General features: G+C 38.5%; 1 protein-coding gene across 2 annotated transcripts in view; it reads left to right on the top strand.

Annotated features, from left to right (window-relative positions):
• Window positions 1–19,717, top strand: part of brinp3a.1 (bone morphogenetic protein/retinoic acid inducible neural-specific 3a, tandem duplicate 1) — a 42,843-nt gene extending 23,126 nt beyond the window's left edge. For both annotated transcript variants that reach the window (XM_051377502.1, XM_051377501.1), the window contains exons 5-8: window positions 7,522–7,627; window positions 8,071–8,307; window positions 12,123–12,345; window positions 17,764–19,717. In XM_051377502.1, coding sequence (XP_051233462.1) covers window positions 7,522–7,627; window positions 8,071–8,307; window positions 12,123–12,345; window positions 17,764–18,880 — 1,683 coding nt within the window. In that variant the 3' untranslated portion in view covers window positions 18,881–19,717. The remainder of the gene's footprint in view (window positions 1–7,521; window positions 7,628–8,070; window positions 8,308–12,122; window positions 12,346–17,763) is intronic.
• Window positions 19,718–21,805: the final 2,088 nt, after the last annotated feature.

The raw sequence follows: 21,805 nt of genomic DNA, 5'->3' as shown, positions 1-21,805 counted from the left end.
TGAGAGGTGTGTGTCTCCGTGTGTGTGCATAGACCTCTCTAGTGGGAACACCGGGTCTGAAAAAAAAACCCCTCTGCTGTAGAAACTGAGTAAAACCAGCAGCTGTGCAGCGTTCAATCCAGTTACGATGCCAAATGCTGGCTCTGGCTCTCACCTGCTCCAAAAGTTGAAACGACACATCCTGAACCTCTGCACTCGTGTGCTGGGCCGCTGGGAGTGGAACTATGTCAACTTTCCAAGCAGCAGTGTTTCCCTGAACGATGCGTCTGGCAGCAGGCAGAGCTACATTTTCACCGGCAGAGTGTAATAGGAAACTAAATAGGATGCCTAGAGGGCTCACTTGGGAATGTTTGCTCGCTGCTTGAATATACAGACTGGTGACGAAAAAAGAAACCTGAATAAATGAGTGGAGAAACATAACAAATGCTGATGCTTCCATTCAGGGCACAAGAGCTCTGTGAATGGCTTGATGAAAATTATGTGAAGCATGTATTGTGTTATGGCATGATCTATATGAGCACTGAAGCTATTAAAACGCACTAACATCTGGCTTTTGTCAGGTCAGTGGCAAAGGATACTGGCCTCCATGCTACTTTCTACTGTTTATTAACCCTGTTCATGTCCGTGGCATCAAATGCGAAACATCAGAATGGAAACAGAAAGGCAAACCCATCCATTGACAGTGTGAAAGGAGTCAATCATGTATTTTAAGTGAATTTAGTGCTACGTTTAGAAAACCTGCATATACATACTAATTTTTGTTAATTTTTCCAGTAATTTGGCAGCCATCTGTCGTTGCTGGTCATTGCATCTCCTTTTTTTATTTGCTGTTGTGCAATATTTTATAGAAGTATATGTAGATTCATACTTGTGAAGCTTAGCACTGATCTGATGGTAATGCTTGCCAGCTTAAAAGCTTGCCAGTTTAAGGATTCTGCATAATGGTGATTGGCTGAAGACAGACAGATACAGCACAGCAGAAAATTACATAAAAAGGGACAAAAATGACAGCTTAATGGAAAACTGAAAAAGGTATTATCTTTTTTATGATTGGACTTTTTAGCATGAGTTCAGGAAAATGCATCATTTTCTTTTTTTTTTAGAAACTCCTGAAGTTTAGCCAAAAAAGTTTTTGCACAGCAGTGGAATACAGTGCATTGCACTATACATCAATATGATCACTTATGATTTAGATTTTTATAATTTTTTGAGGGCCTTTTTTACGGTGGCCGACAAGGGCAAACGCGCCGCAAACGGCTAAACGCTGCAAACGGCTAAACGCTGCAAACCCCGTGTTGGATGCAAATCCAAAAACACACAAACACATAAAACAAATCCAACAGAAAAACGCAGCAACAGAAAAATGCTGCAGTCACAGATATGAAGCAGAAGCAAAAACTTACAAACCCACAAAACAAATGCCAAAGAAAAATGCTCCAAATACCAAAAACACACAAACCCACAAAACAACTCCAAGAGTCAAACGCTGCAAATTCGCTCCACAAAACGGAAGTGCGCCAGGCCACTAGAGGGACCCAACCTGAGGGATGGACCAGTCCTCTGGGACCAGTGGCGCGTTTGCCCATTTGCGGCGCGTTTGCCCTTGTCGGCCACCGTACTTTTTAGATAGACAGGAACTGGGGGAGAGAGGCGGGGAATGACATGTTTCAAAGGTTACAGTTGAACCTGTGCCCCTGCAGTAAGGACTCAGCCATGTGATTTTGATTCGTCAAGAAACATACTCCCATTACTATATTAATATTATTATATTAATATTATTATATATTATATTATATATATTATATTAATTTTCCGCAGTCAGCCCTAAAGACATTGTACAAACCTTTTTTCAAGATTAAAGATTGTGGGACTCTACACAAGGAATGTGTTCAGGTTTAATTAATTCAAAAAGAGTATTCAGACAGTAAGAATACATCAAAAGCAAGCCTGGAGGGCAAAGTGAAATTTGTGATAAGATATACAAGTCACGTCCACAGCATGTGCATCACAAACTGCTTATTCTAGGAAAGCCTTTAAGTGCAATTAAATGTTCCATTAAATGCAGCTGTTAGTTATTCCATCACAGTCAGCACAATTATCTTGTACTCGATTATGGCACATTAATAATTCCCCTACCGACCGATCCATGTCATTTACATTTCACATTTTTTTTAATCATTTGTATGTTTTCTCACTTTTGGCAAAGATTGCCCCATGAAGTCTTGAAAGTAGTAAGATATACAAAAGGGATTTTTCTTTTTGGGGTCGATTTCTAATAGAGAAGGCTGACTGTGCACACATGCTCTGCTCCGCTGGGTTCTCTTTGCAGATGGTCTCATTGCTATGCATAGAAAAGCCATCTTTAGATTTGCATTTGGTCAATTTTCCCCTTTAAGTTGGACATCTGTCTGTGTTAGAAATTAATCTGCGGATCCCTACGGAGCCTGCTTGGATTTTAATTAATTGTGTTAACGCGTCAATAATAAAAGAGAAGAATGGAAGTCGCTTGCTCTCCCTCTCCCAGACTCTCTCTGGCTCCAGCTGACTGTCCTGACTAAAATGATAATATCTTATTCATAAAACTGTATTTAAGCCATTGTAATTTGAAAAACAGCTCAGTTAAGTATTTTTTTAGTAGGAGACTGAAAGAGAGACTAAATGTATATCGTACACACAGAGCTTCCAGCTTTTATTCATCCTCATGTCTTTCTGTATTTAGTTTCCTCATTGACCTTGTAGTTGTCAAAAGTAGATGTCAAAGAAAAATAACTTTTCTGCCCACAGCGGCAAAAGTCTTCCTTTTCCTCCTGGCTGGATATAACGGTTGCTGTCATTAATCTAGCAAGGAGATGTTGTTACTTTTATTGGACCTTTGGGAAAATATTAAAAGAAGACACCGTCATGGTGTTTGGCAATAATTCGCAAGTGACAGCGAAGGAGATGGATTTCCCTTCAGGTTGGCAGTTTATCTTTGCTGCCCATGGAGCCTGGATATACGCGTGCTCTAAATCAGGCTTTTGTCAAGGATGATTGAGCTGAGATTGTGAACAATCTAACCATGAGCTCAAAGGAGAAGAGAGATCCTACAGTGTTGTTTCGTGTGTGTATTGTCAGCACAAATCTGGTGTTATATCCCTGAGCCTTGGATATCGTAGAGTCTTTCAAGACTTGCGGCAGAAGTTGGGAGATCTTTTTATGCCTGTCTCAGAAGGTATTCTGTGCTGACTTAACTTTTGTTTCTCGCTTCCAAGTTTTTTTTCCCAACTTCGACAGTTGCACCTTTTTTTTCATTGTATTCATGCAATGACAGTGTAATCTGTGAAAATAGAGAGAAAAAAAAAGTCTCTATGACTTTTACATTTAAGGTCTATCAAGTCTTTTTTATGCTTAATTTAGCTAACTATACATGCAATTTTTTTCTTTTTTGTTTTCATCCATTTTTAAAGGACCAGTGTGTATAATGTAGTGGCATCTAGGGGTGTGATTGCAGATTGCAGATTGCAAACCCTTGACTAAAACCAGCTGGGAAAAATTGAGCCAGTGTTTGTTTTTTTTCATTCTGGGCTACTGTAGAAACATGGTGGTTCAACATGGTGGTCTTTGTGGAATAAATCTCCACAACTCACACTAAAAATGGCTAATTCTAAGGTAAAGGGAACAACGACTCTTGTTTTCAGGTTATTATACTTAAATGAAAACCTATGAATATTGTATTCAATTTATGTAAATAGATCCTCTGAAATGATACAAACAGAACTTTTAAAAAAAAAAAAAAATGAAGTCGTATGATTTCAGGTGTATGCTATATTGGGAGTGGGTTAGCCTGCATGAAAACCGCCACACACACAAGTTCTGAGTACTGCAAAAATAACTAAGCCAATAACCAACTTTGGAGTGGAATGGTGCTGTGAGAGCAATCACCTAAATTTGCATCACAAGGAGCCCAGACAATAATTTTTAAGCCCAACCCAGACCACTTGTCCAATGCACAGCACATTTTAAAACCACAGGGCCCTTTAAATGAACATGATGTGAAAATATCCTGCCTTTTTATCAAGAATAACTAAGTGACTGTGTTTCAAAAGACTACACAGACGGAGTTTGGCTCCCTGCTCACCTTATTCAATGTTCAAGAGGAATATGATAGGCATAATCGGTCTCCTAAACGTGCTTGCACAAAGTTACTGTGTGTTAAAAGCCCTTTGTCTACAATGTACCTTAATGCATCAGTTGCTGATTAATTTAGACAGCAGAGTATAGCCTAATGGCTGCAGGAAATTGAAGCAGTCTCCATAGAAAGTGTTGCTTTCTTTTTTGTTATTCTATTCAGTCAACCCACATATTGGATCATAACATTTAAATTTTGAGTTAATATAGCCTAAATATGGAATTTGTTTTGGAGTTAAGCCAGCAGAGAATCAGCAGTGAGTTTTAACAGATCACCCAACTGGTAATAGAAATAAACACATTCAGCTTGAGTGGAGCTGTGGATCAGTTATCTGCCTGAACAGCTTCAAAAGCTTCATTTGTCCCAGAGAGTCATTTCCTCCCGGCACACAGGAGATACTTGTATTAAAAAAGAGGAAAAAGACAGGTTCATTTCACTTGTTCATAAGAAAATACAAGCAAGGAACAGATGCTATAGATGAATCATTATCTAGTCCTCTACACTCTGTTAGGTTTGCTGTCATTTAGTAATGATATATTATATTAGGAGTGGACACTAAATGCTTAGATCCTAAACTGTTTCAAAAACAGCTTTGCTATTACCTTTTGCTATTAGGTTTTAAAAGTTATAGTGACCTTGGCTTTTGTCACAGGCAAGGTGAAAAACAAATTTAGTACAAATCACAGGTGCTGTTTTCATAAATTTAGCAAGCGAATTGCAAAGTTATTTCACACGGCTACACAGACGCAAGGACACAGTGATGTTTACTGCACAGACTGTTTATTCAGACAAACAACGGCTTTTTGACAATCAGGACAATCCTTGTACACACAACTGACTGCTTAACTGTCCACAGGCCTCTGCATGTGCACACATTTCTTCACTTCCGAAATATGAGCTGGGAAAAGGCTGTCTGTATATGTGTCTATTGATGTGGTTTTTTTCTTCTCCTCCTACATGGTTTAACCTGTTCTGAGTCAATTAACCTGACTTCGAATAGGTATGTAAAACCAAGTTCCCTCACCACCTCCAGCCGCTGCTTCCAACACGCCCACTCATGACCTAGCACTTATGAAAAGCTTCTTCTTTCCAGTTCTTTCTGTGGAATAAAGCTGTCTAATCATTTAGATAAATCCTTAAACCAGGAAAACGTTTCATTGCTAATTATATAGTCACAGCACACACACAGCTTTTGTGTGACAGATTGTGAGATATACAAAAATGCTGTAATGACACATGGAGTGTGGATAAATAAGGTGACCATATCTTCTATAGACTGGCTGGTAGATGACCCTCTCTCAGCGCCAAGCCAACAACTTCTGCCAACTTGTTTGGCGCCTCACTTCATGTCACTGAACCATTTCCTGGATTTGTACAAGAGTTCTCCTGGGACAAGTGAAACTCATGCTAACCAAATGTGTTTTCTCCTCTCAAGCTGCAGTCATTTAATATCCTCCAACCCTCAATAGCTTACTCAAGGTGTCATGTATCCTCTCATGGAGACTTTACATCTCCCACGCTTTTCCTCTGGGAAAAGTTTTTGTCAAAACCCGCTCAACACTGTTCTCTCCGTCACTAAATGTTTAGACTACCATTGTGCAAACTGCACTTTTATAAAGGAAATGAAAAGGGTTGACTTGATTGGTCATGATTGAGGTAATCACACCGTCTCACAATATAATCCCATTGTAGTCCAAAATGACATAAAATCTATTCTCACACCATATATGCTCACATCACAGGGCCACTGATTTTAAAAAAAGCCATAAATGAGTCAAAAACTAGTGTTAGAAATTATGTTGCGAGTTCCATAACAATGCTCAGGCAGTCTTTTAGCCACCATTTAGTTAAATTTTACATGAGGAAGTTACAACCACAATAACATTTAAATAACCTAGTGGTTACGATAGATAACAAGGGATGTTTGGCATGAAAAGACAATCTAATTTGTGTACCGCTAAGGAATAAAGATGGATTAATGAGCTTCTGAAAATGGCTGTAGATATATCTTAGCAATAATTCTGTATTGATTTTGAAGTTTGATTAGGTTGTTGTTGATGTAGTTCTTAATGAAGGTGTCCTAAAATTAATCTGGCAATGTCAGAGCAATAGCTGTTTGAGCTCAAAGTACTAGTATATTCAAAGTTATTCACACGTATTCTTAATCATGGTTAGCATGCATGCCTCATTGTATTGCAATGAGTGGCCGCAGGGCAATACATGACTAACACCAAGTTACATGCAACACAACTTTGCTGATTCAAAGATTTGATTGAGGAGTACTACCATATTGTGAAAAAAAGTTGTATACAGTTTTTTTGTTGCTCCAGAGGGTGCTGGGTGAAATCTGGTAAATTAGATTGTTTGCGGCTGAAGTCTACGCGTTTACATCCATCCATACATTAGCTATTCTTCAGAGGTGTCCCAGGTGAAATGGGGTGAGAGGTGGGGTACACCTCACAGGTTGGCTAAATACGCCTAATACAAGTTTGAAAATTAAACAAATCTGGGGGTGTGTAGTTAGAAAGAGGTGATTTTAGCTTAGCTTACCTAGTCTACTTTACTGCTACTAATGCACTAAAGACTCTGACCGAAGTGTTAGCAGTTTGAGTTGCATTGTGGGTTATACAGGCACTGGGTTTTAACAAGGAGAAAGAAAGCATGAAATAAATAAAAATGACAATATAACTGGTTCTGCTTAATCAATTTTATAACTGTCCGTTTTGAGTCTGACAGTGTTATATGAGTGCAATGCTAAATCAGTGGATTACTCTTTTAAATCACATTTGAAGAACGGGCCCACACTTGGCAGCAGTGATTTTGTTTTGTAGCCTGTGTAGTACTGTAATAATATTGCATACTTCATGTAAAAGTTTGCACCAAGCAATTACATGACCCCTCAGGTGCATGGATAATTGAATAGGACATGCTTACACTAACATCACAATGGATTTTAGCATGTTATGGGTGTCAGTGGGCACTGTAATGAGTAAACACAGTGCAGAGATAAATTTGACAGATGACACCAGAACTTACTCATTACGCTTTACTCCAGGGATCCTTATCACAACTCAATTACCATCCCACTAGCTCACAAAGACATTCCCCTAAATCTGATTTGCACAATGGAGGGGTCTAAATAACGGATAATATATTTTGTGTTTCTCAGAAGAAGGGATCAGGTGTTGTTAATCTTATTCTGCATGACATTTAGTCATGTGCTCTGCCTTTCTGTCTTCCTTTCTTTTTTCTTTATCTCTCTCTCTCTCCCTCTCTTTGTATATTTAATGCCATTAGTGGGCTTCTTTCTCAGTATGGATTATTGTCATGTGCCTCTGTTTTCTTCCCTTTAGGTGACCGAAACAAGGACAGGCCCTCTCGGATGCAGTAACTATGACAACCTCGACTCTGTCAGCTCCGTTTTGGTTCAGAGCCCCGAAAACAAGATTCATTTGCAAGGTTGGCCATCCATAATTGAACTCCCCCAATTTCTGATGGAATTGTCACAGTGTCTGTTCTCTGGCAAGCTTATAACTGCAGCGTGAGAGTGTCAGAACGAATTTAGCTTCAATCACTCTTTGGCTTTTTTTTCTCATGCATGCTTACAGAGTTCTGAAGTGAATCCCAGACAGTAATGATTCAGAACAAAAGTAGCAGAAATGTGCGGTAAAAATACAACTTAAAGTGAATCTCGGCATATTGTATGTGACGCCAAGCATATGTCAAGCATGGCAAAAAAAACAGAGGAAATGAGTGCTGGCCTTCAGTGAGTTACAGACCTAGCATATACCATCCATTCAAACACATTTTCTGCTTTTTTTCTACTAAAGTATTTACAGCTTCCTACTCATTCATCCATGAGACATTTGCATGGTTTTGTCCTGTTTTTGTCCTTGCCACAGGTCTGCAGGCCATACTGCCAGAGTACCTGAGGGTCAGGTTTGTGGAGGCAGCTCTCAGCTACATCGCTTGTAATGAGGAGGGCCAGTTTGTGTGCCGAGACAATGACTGCTGGTGCCAGTGCGCCGTGGACTACCCACAGTGTAATTGCCCTGAGGTGGATCTTAGGGCTATGGAAGCCAGTTTGCTGAAAATCCGAGATTCCTGGAACATGGCCAACCAAGACTTTGAGGAGTCAGGTTAGTGTTTTCCTTTCTACGCTCATTCAATGGCTGTGACCCTCCCACTGACAACAAATTAGACCTTATTGTTAGAGGAGCCGATGGGCAAAGAAAACAAGGGACGATTGCAATCCAATCCATGTAATGGGAATTCATCAGTACACAGAGGAGCAATTTTTAAAGCAGCATCTTGCAATTATACGAAAACAGAGAAGAGCCTCCCATGCCTATTAACTGAAATGGCTTCAATGTGATAGATTTTCCCAAAGTCCCAGTGTTGGGTGTGGTCATAGCCTATCAATTCTTACACAGAAATTTTGACAACAAAAGGTTAATTTCATAACTTTGGTTGGTTTTGGTTAAAATGCCATCAGAAAACAATATGGTAAACATAACTATGTTGTAGCTGATATGGTACACAACTCCTCAGGAAGGGGGAACAATATGGATTAAGTCTATTATGTTACTTTACAATATCAGTATATATTGTGATATTGTAAAATTTCCACAAATTAAATTGAGAAACAGTTTATACATAAAATGTTTGTTGGACAATCTGCTAAATTAAATGTTTGATAAATTATTGTTCCTCACATTGATGAAGAAACCCTGTAAATTGAATACTGCCATAAAGCAACCCTGCTTATTGATTGCCAACATGTCCCTCAGTGGCCTAATACAGCAAGAGATATTAAAGGCATAGCTGACTCAGTAGAAACAGCACTGAAAAATCTCTAGCAGTTGACAAATCTGTCATCTCACAGTGTATGTTGTCAAAACCCTCTTCTTCTTCAAACCACTACTTTTTGCTGACATTTGAGCCTGTCTGTGTACAGAAATTGCATGGTGCAAATCTCAATGTCCAGGAAATGAAAGGGCAGCCTTTACACTAATGTGACGAGGTCAACAGAGATTCAGTCAAATGAAGGTTTTTCAGTACCGTAGGAGGAGCTGTCACACCCCAGAAACAAAGTATAGTTGCTGTAATCTGTTAGCAGCCTATGACCTGTAATGTAATCACAGTTGTAGCCATTTTATCAGTTAACCTTATTTAATGTGAGCTGGGTAGCATAGCAAACACAGGCACGTCAGCTAACAAGTAACCATTGGGTAACCATCAGTGTTCACGTGGGATGAGTGTGAGAACAGAATTCACACAATCTTTCAAAGAAGCTTTTTGCAAGTTGGGTTTTTGAATAATAGGCACACTGTCTGGTGCACATTGAAATGTTGCACCCTCACAGTGTATCACATATTCTACTGAGTTCTAACAAAGCTCTGTTTCTGGGTCCCCATCATTATTGAAAATGTGAGCTGCATCTACAGGCACCGAGGGCATCTAGCTGTTTCAGTCTTTGCTTTAAGCTGTTCCTTGTGCACCTTGCTGGCTGAGCGTATTACTGGCTACATACTTCTGTACTAAGGGCAACTTGATTAGCACACAGCTGGCAATAACTTAAACAGCAAGGTGCCCGGAGAACTGCAGTTGCGGCGTTGTATTAAATAAAGAAAAATAAGTAAGCTCCCTTGAACCCCTTGGGGTTCCACTTGGATATTTCATCTAATAGAGAACAACTAACATCAGTAGCAGAGCAGAGAGATTAATAATCACGACTCTGATTGTTAAATGAGGTTTCCACAGTCAGCTGATAGCAGACATGATTTGCTAAGACCTTCCACAGAGTGTGATATGCTTTAATTAGGAGACTATATATTATATAGCTGGATCAGTAATTCTTAAATTGTGTAGTTCCTCAGTGCTTTAGTTGCTGGGTGATCTTCAGTTTTCAGTAAGACAAATAATAGTCACTTTCATAATAGTGTATTGAAATAAACATAGGACTAAGACCCATTGACAAGAGGGTAAAATATGTACTATGTCAGGGCGGATAGTAGGTACTGGTCCAAGAGCTCTTGGTCAAAATGTATTTCAATATTTTTCATTTATTGTACATAAATAATAATATATTTGCTTAGAATTAACCCAGCTACTAAGACACATAATTTAGTAATTGCAACCTCATAATTTAGCAATTTAAGAAGAATCTGCCAAATAAGCCTCTCAACTTAGACATCAAATCCCCCCTCCCTCCCGTGTTATTTTCCTCCAAATGTGACAGTGTCTTCTATTTTTAAAGCGTTCTTACCGTCCTGGGTTCAGTGGGTGACAAGATAATAATGGTGGGTAGAGAGTGGGTTTCCAGGGATGAGGTATCGTTGTCTTGGTGATAAAATAATGGTCTAGTTCAGCAGCAACTTGCAGTTTCCATCTTCCCTAGGAAACTTGACAGCATGAACATGTTTAGTTACTGTTTTATGTACTGTGTTTAATCAGTATCTTTTCCTGAGCATAAAATAGCAGGCATGGAAAAACACAGTCAATTTACAAAAAATCTTACATAATACATTTAACACGGATTAAAAAACATGGAGGATACCATTTTTTAAATGTCTAGTGATATTTTCTTTGTCCTATATTTTCTTTTCAATAGTAATTTCCTTTTTATAAGTTTCTTTGAAGCAGTTTTTGCTTTCATTTTCTTTGTGTCATCAGATAGTTTTGATTTTGAATTTAGTTTTTGTACGGTAGATGATGTTTCAATTGTGCAAACACATAAAGATAAATAAAGAAAGACAGCCATTAATATCCCAGTTTGTATCTCAATGCCGAAAAGTTATCATGTAAGAGGGACTAGGAGAGGTTGTGACACAATAATGATATACACCTTGTCATGGTGGTGTCTGACAGAGACATTCGCCTGTGTGAAACCTCCTTTATGCCTTACTTGCATGGCAGGGTCATTGAAAACTTTCCTCACGATACTCTCAATGAAGTCTCACACATTGCAGTGGATGCAGCAACTGTCCATCAGTCTACTTTTTTTTTTCATTTTACTTAAAATTGAGTTTTTGGAGGTTCACATGTATGTAATGGGGAGACACGCAATGCACCATAATGCGTTTTTTCATGGGATTTGTTGATGAAAGGAAAAATATAACAGATGCATCCTTTAAACTCCCTATAAAATAATAATACAAATGAATATGTCAAAAGGCAACATCTTTATTGAACATGTGGATTCAAATGAACAAACAGAATCTGCACCATGTGGTTTCTCTTCTCCTCAAGAGAACATCTCTCATTTAAAAATGTAGGTCATGGAAATCCCCCCCAAATACTCTTTTAATATACTTTATTACAAGCTGTTTAATCAACTTATTAATTTCATAGGAACATGTAATACACCTTCCATAATCACCAGGGAAGCCATTGACACTTAATTGGTTGTCTAATCAGATGCTGTATTATCAAGATAACGTTAACTAATTACAAATAGTGCAGTCATTTTCTCATCAGGGTTGCACTTCGCATCGATTTTCCATACAACCAACTGGGATTACAGCGAGGATGATATTGTTACTGAATGCCTTGGAAATGTCTTCTTTTTTGCTGTGCATTGTGTGTGCAGCAGACAGCAGCTCTGAACATATTATCCTCTGTGTTCGTTGTCTATACTATTTTCTCACAGACAGACCCAAAGTATTAGCCCTGGAAAAGCTGTTGGCTGTTCATTAATGGAAGAACAAAATCGTACCCCGACCCCGTATTTAGCTCTGCCTTTCTCCCTTAGCATATGCGTCAAACAATATCACTTCCAGTTTGCCCTGCGGCTCTTGAGCCCATGTGGCTTCTGTGAAGTGATTCTCTCATTTGGTCTGACTAAATTAGCCAAATATAGTTGGAAGGAATGAGAGGAGTCAGTTTGGCCTGCATGTGTTGGAGAAGAAAATAAGTGATCAGCTCTCATCCTTCATCTCTCCCTGCCTTCCAGAGGAGTTTCAGAACTTCGTTCGAAGACTTCCCACATTCTACGCCCTGAACACGTCTGCAATTCAGTACTTCTGGAAGATGGAGCCAACCGTTCACCAGCGCTACAAACAGCTGGAGCTCAGCACCCAACAGCTCCTGAGCAAAGCACGACGCATCGTCAACAAGCTCTTCACCCTTAGCAAGAGGTGTCGATCTCAGCCCAAAATTATTATGCTGAGGGAGAGGTGAGATGCTGATAACTATTCCTGCTGACCTTTCTGTTCATACGGATGTGGAAGTGTGTGTGTGTGTGTTCATGTCTGTGTGTGGTAGCGCATGTGTGAAAATAAGCAAAAATTCCAAAGCCTGCAGCTACATCACAAGTCCTTTCAAGCAAGCTGTGAACGGCAGTGCTCATTTATTTTCTTCAGCCCACTCTGTGCGCAGCGCTTTGTTATCCCCCCCAACTAGACATTATGCTAATAATACACACAATATATTAGGGCTTTGATATTCAACTGAGGTCCTACTCAAGTGAGCAATAGTGTCACACCTGATGACTTGGCTGCACTCCCAGCTCAGGTCTCCTTTACATCCAGGAAATCAAAGCTATCCTCCTGTGAAATTAAACGGTGCAGTGTTTTAAAAGAATATGCTAAGTTTAGGAGATTTTTCTGTTGGTTAACTTGTCTGTGATGAAGTCATAGACAAAAAAGTTTTCCTCGTCTCCTCAGTAGATCATCATCGTCATTGCCATCTATTTTTGTGTTTTTCTCAAAAAAGTCAGTCATATTGTCTGCAGACTCTGAGCTTATGAAAAAGAAATGTGATTAAGTCAGTACAGCTGACACAGCCAGGTTTATTTTAGGAGCTATTTCAGGTGAGAAACCAAATATTCATCCTCTGCAGTGTGATTTTTAGCTGCAGCTACAGTCTCCCATCGCCCACCACCATCATTTCCTATTTAATAAGTGAATATAATCCCTGTTCATATAAACTGTACATTATTCTTTGTACCGGCATTTTACCAATTGCCTGCAAAATCTTACGAGACAGCCACATGCATAGGACATATTCTTAAGCGCAGACAGATGATAAAGTTTAAAGTACAGTTTAACGTAATAGCCAGTGAACTACAGAGTTGTTGGACACTGTTGGGATATTTTGTAAGGTTCTGCAGCCTCTTTTAGGTGCTAAACAGCCAAATTACATTTAATACAAGATCTATATTCTATTAGGATGTTAAAAGAAGAAGCTGATATGTTTGGTTTGTTTTTCTTTCTTGTATGTTTATAGTGTGATCACAGTGGGCTGGGGATGCTACATATATAGTCATCCTCTGATCACAGTGGGCTGGGGATGCTACATATATAGTCATCCTCTTGCAGAATGATATGCTTCAACCTATATTCCAAGTTCAGCTGCAGCTATTCAAACATACACAACGCTCATTAAAACAGTCCAGCATTAGATCCTACTGTGCAGCACTTTAATCCGGTAAAATGTGTGTAGTCTTAATTTTAGAAATTGCGGTCATGCAACATTTGCAGCCCTGACGGCAATTTGCAACAGGCTTAGTAAATATCCCCCTTTGTGTCTAAGAGCTCGCAAAGTATAAAAACCAAACTGTCAAAAACTGACAATGAAATTAGATGATGAAATAATAGGTGACTTATAGGATAAACAAGGCACATCCACTTGTGCAGCACTATATATGCACTCTAATATTTAATATTAACACTTCAGTTGGACAGTATCTGGGGCGAAATTCACGGAGGGTTGTAAATACGGTAATGAGATATGTGGAAGGGATGAAAGTAAATACTTAAACTGGATATTTTGGATCCTGCTGCGATATAACCTGCTGCTCTCAAAAGATCTAGGCAAGAGTCTGTCACTTTATATTGATGGAGCTGAAAGCCAAGCAGTTAGATTAGAAGGCCCAGTCCCCACTTCAGATGATATATTACAGTTCCTTTTTAAAATCTTTTAATTGTGGGATATAATTTAAACATTTGGTATTTCAAAAATCTGCCCAAAAAGAATTACAAGTTTCACTTCAAATAGCTACATAAAAATTAGTGTCTTGTTTTACACTAAATAATACAATAATGTCCACAGCATCTTTCCATATTGCTTTGTATGTAATGACCTAGTTCATGGAGGATTTGTTTTGGTTTTTTTTATAAAAGAAATATTCATTCATCTCTCAAAAGCAAACTGAAAAATATCATATGCTTTGGAAGTTAACACTGCAAATCCATTTTGGAGTTTCTATTCTAACTTTCTAGTACAGTCTTTGAAGATACGAACAGTATGGTTTCTCAGTTATAAGCTGTCTGAGAATGTTTTTTTGTGGCTCACCAAGTAAATAAATATGCCTTTTAATGGAAAAGAAATCTTCTGCAGAGAAAAAAGTTTTGCTCTCTAGTAAAATTGGAGAAGGTTTGTGTGGCATTGATCTGTGTGAAATGAGCTGACAGACAATGAACAGATTGCAGAGTGAACACCCAGCTTCTCTTTGGCCCATACTGCACACCGCGTCGCTATGACAGTTTACATGTCCTGCTGACACAATGAGCTTTGTGAAGGCGGGACAGCTTCCTCTCTCTTGCTGTGCACAGCCTCCACTCTGGAGGTGAGATATGCACAACTGACTCTGAGTTTCTGAGAAGCTGTGTACTGTTAAGTCTGTTAACACATTATATCAGCTGTCTTTTGACAAAATGTCGGCAGATTTTAAATTTGATGATTGGAGGAAAAAGTATTTTGCTCCTTTCCTTTCTCCTCCACATCACACTCTGCTACACACTGTAAATGAGTCCTGTACTCTCACTGTGATGTTGGAATATTGTATTAGAGTCCCTTGCTGGTTCAAAGCGCTTGTGTTAAAACTGATTTGAAGCAGACAAACACCACAATTGAAAATGTTTTATAGACTTTGGCATGACATGATAATATTTTTTTATCTTTTTCATGCTTGAGACATAATGCTCTTCATAAAAAACAACAACAAAACAAAACAAAAAAATAAAAAACAATATGTCACTGTTAGTCTGGCTCTTTTCTTCATATTAGCCTCGTACAAGTTTTCTTTTTAATATATTCATTTATTGGATTGAAATGAAAAATTGTAATGACAATCATTTTTGCGCATTTTTTTTCCTTGTTCACACTGCTTAACAAATGCAGCAAAAACTGACATATTTATAATGTTAATGTTTATATTTAAAGTACCCCTCCACTAACTATTCTTGTTCCTAGACTTAGATGTTTGAGCTTCACAGTGCACAATGATGTATGTGCAGAGATTGACACTGGAAGGATGTTTTCACAATCATCTGCAGAAAGTGGAAAGTTTCTGATTTCCTGATTTTAAGGCTTATGAGTATGATTTGTTGCATCACAGATCATTTGGAAATTAATCCTGGTCCAATTTGCAATCAGTACAAGTGTGAGTACAAGAAACTTGAAGCCGCCACTGCACACTGAGAATGGGCTTCACATTGAAGTAGGAGACATTTTGTGTCCAGCAGGAAAGCCTAACAAATGAATATGATTAGCATATTCATTGATACTGGAATATTTATTGAAGTAGAAGGAGTAATTGTCTTTTTAAGGATTTTAATATGGGAATTATACTTTTTTTGTGGAAAAAAAAAAACACATATCAGACAGACATTATTGTTCCATGCAGATCATTTGTATATGTCTTAATATATGTCTGGAGGGGCCTCTTTGAGTTATTGAAAAGGTTTTGCAATTTTACCATTTTCATCACATTGCATAGCGTGATAATCACCCTAACTCTGCCATGTCTGTGCGATTCCTGCATATAGATGATTTCCAGGCAACTAAAAATGTTACTCTTTGCTTTAAAATATGTTGAATCAGATCAGACAAAGATGAACATATATCTATTAGATGACTTTCTCAAAAATACACTCAGCTTGCTTTATCTTTCCTGCACAGGATATGCAGTTTTTAAGTTTCATATCTAAAGTATCAAAGTCTTCTTTAGCTGAGTGAGAGAAAAAGGGTTTTGTTTAAAATGTATTGCAAATTACTTTCATCTGTTCTCCTCTGGCGACAGTGCCATGTACAATCACATGCATTCAACATTTATCATAGTGTCTCATCAAACACCGCCATAGTATTTGTTTCTGTGTAGAAATGGGAAATGGCCTTCAGGAAAATGTACTGAGGTAGACACTTATTTTGAAATGCTGAAATATGCCTCATATATTTGCTCTAAACCTGGTTTGTGAAGTTGTGGAAAGAAACTTGGCAGACTTTTAATGGCTTTGATCTAATATTCATCATTAAAGGTAAAATTCCCAGTGCCCCGCACACACTGTGCAGCCCAGCTATTATTTAGTCAAACAACTGTCTGGACAAATGTTATTTTTTCCTTCAAAAATATGCTTTTGAATGTAAATTACTTATACATGCACCATTGTTTCCCCTAAATTAATTTAGCAGCTGCACACGACCACAAAAACAAAACTGCTAACTCTGCTAGAGAACAAAAGTGGATTCAGAAGTGGGACAGATGTGGAACAAAGAAAGTGAAAGACTGATTTATGACATTATATTCTTGCCATGCAGTCCAGCTGCTCCTTTTTTCACAAACAATCTCAGGAATTTTGATTTACCATTAGAGATTGTGTCTTAGAATAAATGAAACATTTTCCAATTGTTACCAGTCACTGACTCGAAATCATTATTCTGGACTGAATCATGTACTCTCAAATACCCTTTTAATATAAGAGATTCTGATCTGGACGTTTGTTATCTTAGTGTTCTTAAAGGCCCAAATGACATATGTATTCTTTATCAGAAGGGGTTTTACATGAAACGTCAGAGCAATAATAGTCATTATGAGAAATCTGTGTTTTTGTGTTTTTGTCTGTGCTCTTATTGGTTTAAAGTGGACAAGGCGCTGTTGGAAAAAAGGTGATGTTAGCTATTTCCATCACCGATCAGAATGAAACAACATAACAATCAGAATCTTCTTACAGTTGCTCTACTGTTAGCTCATCATGCCAGGGGAGATACATCACCTCAAGCTTTTCAGTGCTAAGCTTAAACTTAATTAGAAAAAACCTAAATGTGCTAACTCTCTATCTTCTGTAAACTGACGTATTATGGACTGAAATCAAATATTTAGATGGTATAATCTCTGTCTGATCAAAGGGTTCAGGGATTTGAATGCAATGTTGGAGAATATGAAGCAGTTGTTGGATCAGGAAGCGAACAAGGTAGATATTAGACCTTAGTCATGTTTTTGGGTTGGTTTTTTTTTCCATTGACATTAAAACACATAGCAACCTCATGATATCCCTTTTGCTCACCACTACAACCCGCTGTTTTATATAATGCGAGGGTTTAGTTGATCGCCCTGAATGCACTGGATATATTTATGTATACGCTGCAGGATGTGTCATCAAAAATATTTTCATGTTTCACAGTAGGAGGAAATAGGGATTGTACTGATTATACTTGACAGATGTAGAAAACTGAATAATTAACACAGGGACACAGCATAAAAAGTTGGAAAATGTAAAGAATTACTTGGGGGAAAATTTTAAGTGAATATTTGTAATATAGATGTATTGATATATCTACAGTAAATCTTACATACTGCTCTGTCTCTGTTGCAGGCCCATCAGCTACTGGCTCAACTACATCCTCTCAATCATGTACTGCAGTGAGAACAACTACATCGGCTCGTACCTTGAGGAAACCAGGAGCTGCTCCTGCCCCTACGAACATCCCCCCTGCCAGGGTGTCATCCCCTGCACAGTGGGCGAGGGTACGTCCTGCGCCTCCTGCTCCTATGAGAACCGCTCCCGCTGTGCCACCTGCAACCAGGGATACATGCTGAGCCAGGGGGTGTGCCGCAACGAAGTTCCTGACTCCACTGACCACTACATTGGCTTTGAGACGGACCTGCAGGACCTGGAGCTACGCTACCTTCTGCAGAAACGTGACAACCGCATCAGCATCCACGGGATCTTTGTCAGCAACGACGTCAGGCTGAATAACTGGTTCGACCCGTCGTGGAGGAAGAGGATGCTGCTGACACTGAAAAGTAATAAGTACAAGTCAAACCATGTCCACATGCTCCTGGGGATGTCTCTACAGATCTGCCTTACCAAGAACAGCACTCTGGACCCCATGCTGTCTGTGTATATCAATCCTTTTGGGGGGAGCCACTCAGAGAGTTGGATCATGCCCATAGACCAGAATAACTACCCAGACTGGGAGAGGACTAAATTAGACCTTCCCTATGACTGTTATAACTGGACTTTGACTTTGGGCAACAAGTGGAAAACATTTTTTGAGACGGTCCACTTTTACCTAAGGAGCCGGATCAGAGGGCCCTCAAGTAACGGGAATGGAACTGTATATTATGAACCCTTGGAGTACCTGGAACCGGGACGAAATCTAGGCTACATGAAGATCAACAGCATCCAGGTGTATGGCTACAGTATGCACTTTGACCCGGAAGCGATCCAGGACTTGATTTTACAGCTAGACTACCCATATACTCAGGGATCGCAGGACTCGGCCCTGCTGCAGCTGCTGGAGATCCGGGATCGGGTCAACAGGCTTTCCCCGCCCGGAGCTCAGCCTCTGGACCTCTTCTCCTGTCTGCTGCGGCACCGGCTCAAACTGTCCACCACAGACGTTGCCAGGATCCAGGCAGCCCTGCAGACTTTCAGTGCCAAGCAGCCCAACTCGATGGAATACGAAACAACCAAATTATGTAGCTAATAAGTGGGCAGGCAGCCAGGTGCACAGATGGCAGAGCAGTTATCACACAGGCCTGATGATGGTTAAGAGCAATTCTGGAGTCGTGTAAGGGACATTTGGGGGACATTTTCATTGTCGTCATGGATCTCAAGAGTGCATTTGAGATTCTCATGTCAGCTTTTCGTATAAATTTGTACAACATTGTAGAAATAAGGAGGATGTCACCAAACTTGCCTCATAGCTTTTTTTTCTCTCCTGATGAAAATAATAACTTTGACGGTTAATAAGATGAATTTAAAACTCTACCACCACTGATATATTGCCAATGTGCTGACGTTTGTAGGTTGCACAAATTTGCGTCTCTCCCATACGTAAACGAAAGCTTTTGCTGATGAAGTATTACCCAAGCAATGTAATCATCTCACAAATATGAACATTTCAACACCAGCATGTCTTTTTGTTTGTACTTTTCTCATCACATTTATTTTCCGGGGTGCAAAAATAAACATAAAATACTTGTTTTACTATCCTTTTAAACTGGGACATACATGATGGGCACCTCATTGTTTTTAGCTTTCCATACAACAATAAACTCACTCCTGTTTTTAAACTCTACTACACATTTTTGTAAGAAAAGGAAAAAAATTAAATGAATAAACAAAATGAATAAATAGATGCTGTATTACTCCAGATTTGCTGAAAAAAAAAATGACACCACCTTACAATATATGTTACATGTGCTTTTATTTTTATAATGCTGTTGTTTGTGAAACAAAAGTTACAAAAACACTGTCTATAAAATGTATAATACAATTTGTTATTACACTAAATAAAATACATTTTTATGTGTGGTCTATAGATGGTGTACTTTTTATTCATGTGATGCAATTACTGAATAGAGCTTTGAAATAAAAAGAGTTCATTACATTTAGGTGCTGCAGTGAGTCAGCATGCAGAATACTGAGGCCCTGGACCTTGATTGCAGCCTTTATTAAGGATATTAATAACACCTGAGATTTTCCTGCTATGAAACGTCAAATGTCTGCTGTGAAAAAGCTCTTCTATGTCTTCTTCCACACAAGCCTAGATATTTCTGTTGATCTAGCTGAAAATGTGTCTGGAGCACTTGTAAAAGCATCGGTTTCTCAAGGCCTGACCTGCAAAAGTAATCCTTTTAGGTAGGATGGTAAATGAGATATATATATATATATATATATATATTGATTTAGATGAGAACATATATGCTATTGAGAAACCATGTTATATGCTGTAATTCTTATCACATGAATTATAGAAAATCAAGAAAATAGGTGCACTAAAGAAAAAGAATCAATCCAAATTGATTTGGGGATTGGGATGTATATAAAAAATACTTAAACTCGTTCAACCATTACATAATGACTGGAATATCTTTTTAATAAGACATCTTGACATGTTTCAGTAGGAAAAGCACAGGTGTAAATAATAAGATTAATGATGGCTGAATTTCATTTAGTTCCTCCTCCTCAGGGTTCTGGTATTGTGCATGCAGGCTCACTGTCACTCATGGCTTTGTTGGACACTTGAATAGAACAGAGCCATCGTTAATGTTATTAGTAACACGTGTGCTTTTTCCACTATGATACGTCATAATGTCTGCTGTCATAAAGGCCTATTTGTCATGCTTTTGTCATGAATTTTGAACCATACGCTTAGTAGACTACAGATTGTAAAACAAACTATTTGATTTGATTTTATGTGAGTTTGATTTTTAGGTTAACTGTAATTAACTACTGACTTCATGAAAATTGATCATATGTGCTGTAAGGAGAAACCCTAAGCAAATAGCTTTTTCAGTTAGATATGAGCCCTGGTCTCCAAGGTGAATCCTGGTCTTTGGTCTCCAAGGTGAATCCTGGTCTTTGTCCACCCACCGTTCAGAATCTACCACATCCTCCTCATGGCTACATTTGTGTGGTACAAGAATGTAGCACTTCCTTGACTGCAAAAATGTAATTGGCAAAACAAATTAGTCCCTTAATATTGTCAGATATGATTCTTATATTTACATAAAAGCTGGTTAAATATGCATCTCACACACTAAAATAACAGCTCTTTGTTCAAAAACATTAAGTTTAAAATAGCCTAAAATAATGAAATAACAGTTTAAGTGGGAAAATGTCACTATATACTGTCCACTCTGTCCACTTGCAATTGAACAGTGTGGATGTTCTTCCCTCACAAAAGATCCTTGGCCAAGTGCAGACACTGGCTTACAGAGAACAAACAAATGGACAATTTTATTTTCGGCCTGTGATCACTTATGGACATATTGATTAGCCACAGCTGTAATGACCAGCTGCCGGTGACATTTATCATTTTAACTGGCTAGTATCTGAATACTTGGCTTTTTGCTATTGATAACTAGTGGCAAAGCTAAGCAAATTGTACATTTTGACATCTTCAGTGTCAGGACATCTTTACAAATTAACAGAATGTCATTTCTAGATGGATTTTTGATACATCAGATGGTCGTTTCACTAATGAGATTTCCATCACCACAAGACCTGCTGTTGATGCTGATACATACTTAACATGTACTTAGATATTTAAATACATAAACCAAGTCATAAAAAATACTATTCTAAGAAAAAGTGTCAATCAGGCATTAAGTGCAAATGAAAAAAACGATTTAAACGGCTGCATTCAAACCCATTTCATCCTTAAAAAAATGCTAAATTCTGTGGCTGGTGAATATCATTAGGAGCTATTCCACAAAATATCACCTCTGAATGACGTTTTTTGGCATACTTTTCTGGAAGGACATACCGCAGGAAAACAAAAAAGATTTCTGAAGTGAAGCGAGATTCACCGAAAAAGTATTCGGAAGCAAGTGTTTTACATATAATACTGTATGCTATTGGATCATTACATCTAATCTATTCCTTCGGATGTCAGTGTTTAAGA

The sequence above is a fragment of the Dicentrarchus labrax genome, unplaced genomic scaffold, assembly GCF_905237075.1.
Source record: "Dicentrarchus labrax unplaced genomic scaffold, dlabrax2021, whole genome shotgun sequence".
NCBI classification, from domain to species: domain Eukaryota; kingdom Metazoa; phylum Chordata; class Actinopteri; family Moronidae; genus Dicentrarchus; species Dicentrarchus labrax.
This window is presented reverse-complemented; position numbering and strand designations above follow the sequence as displayed.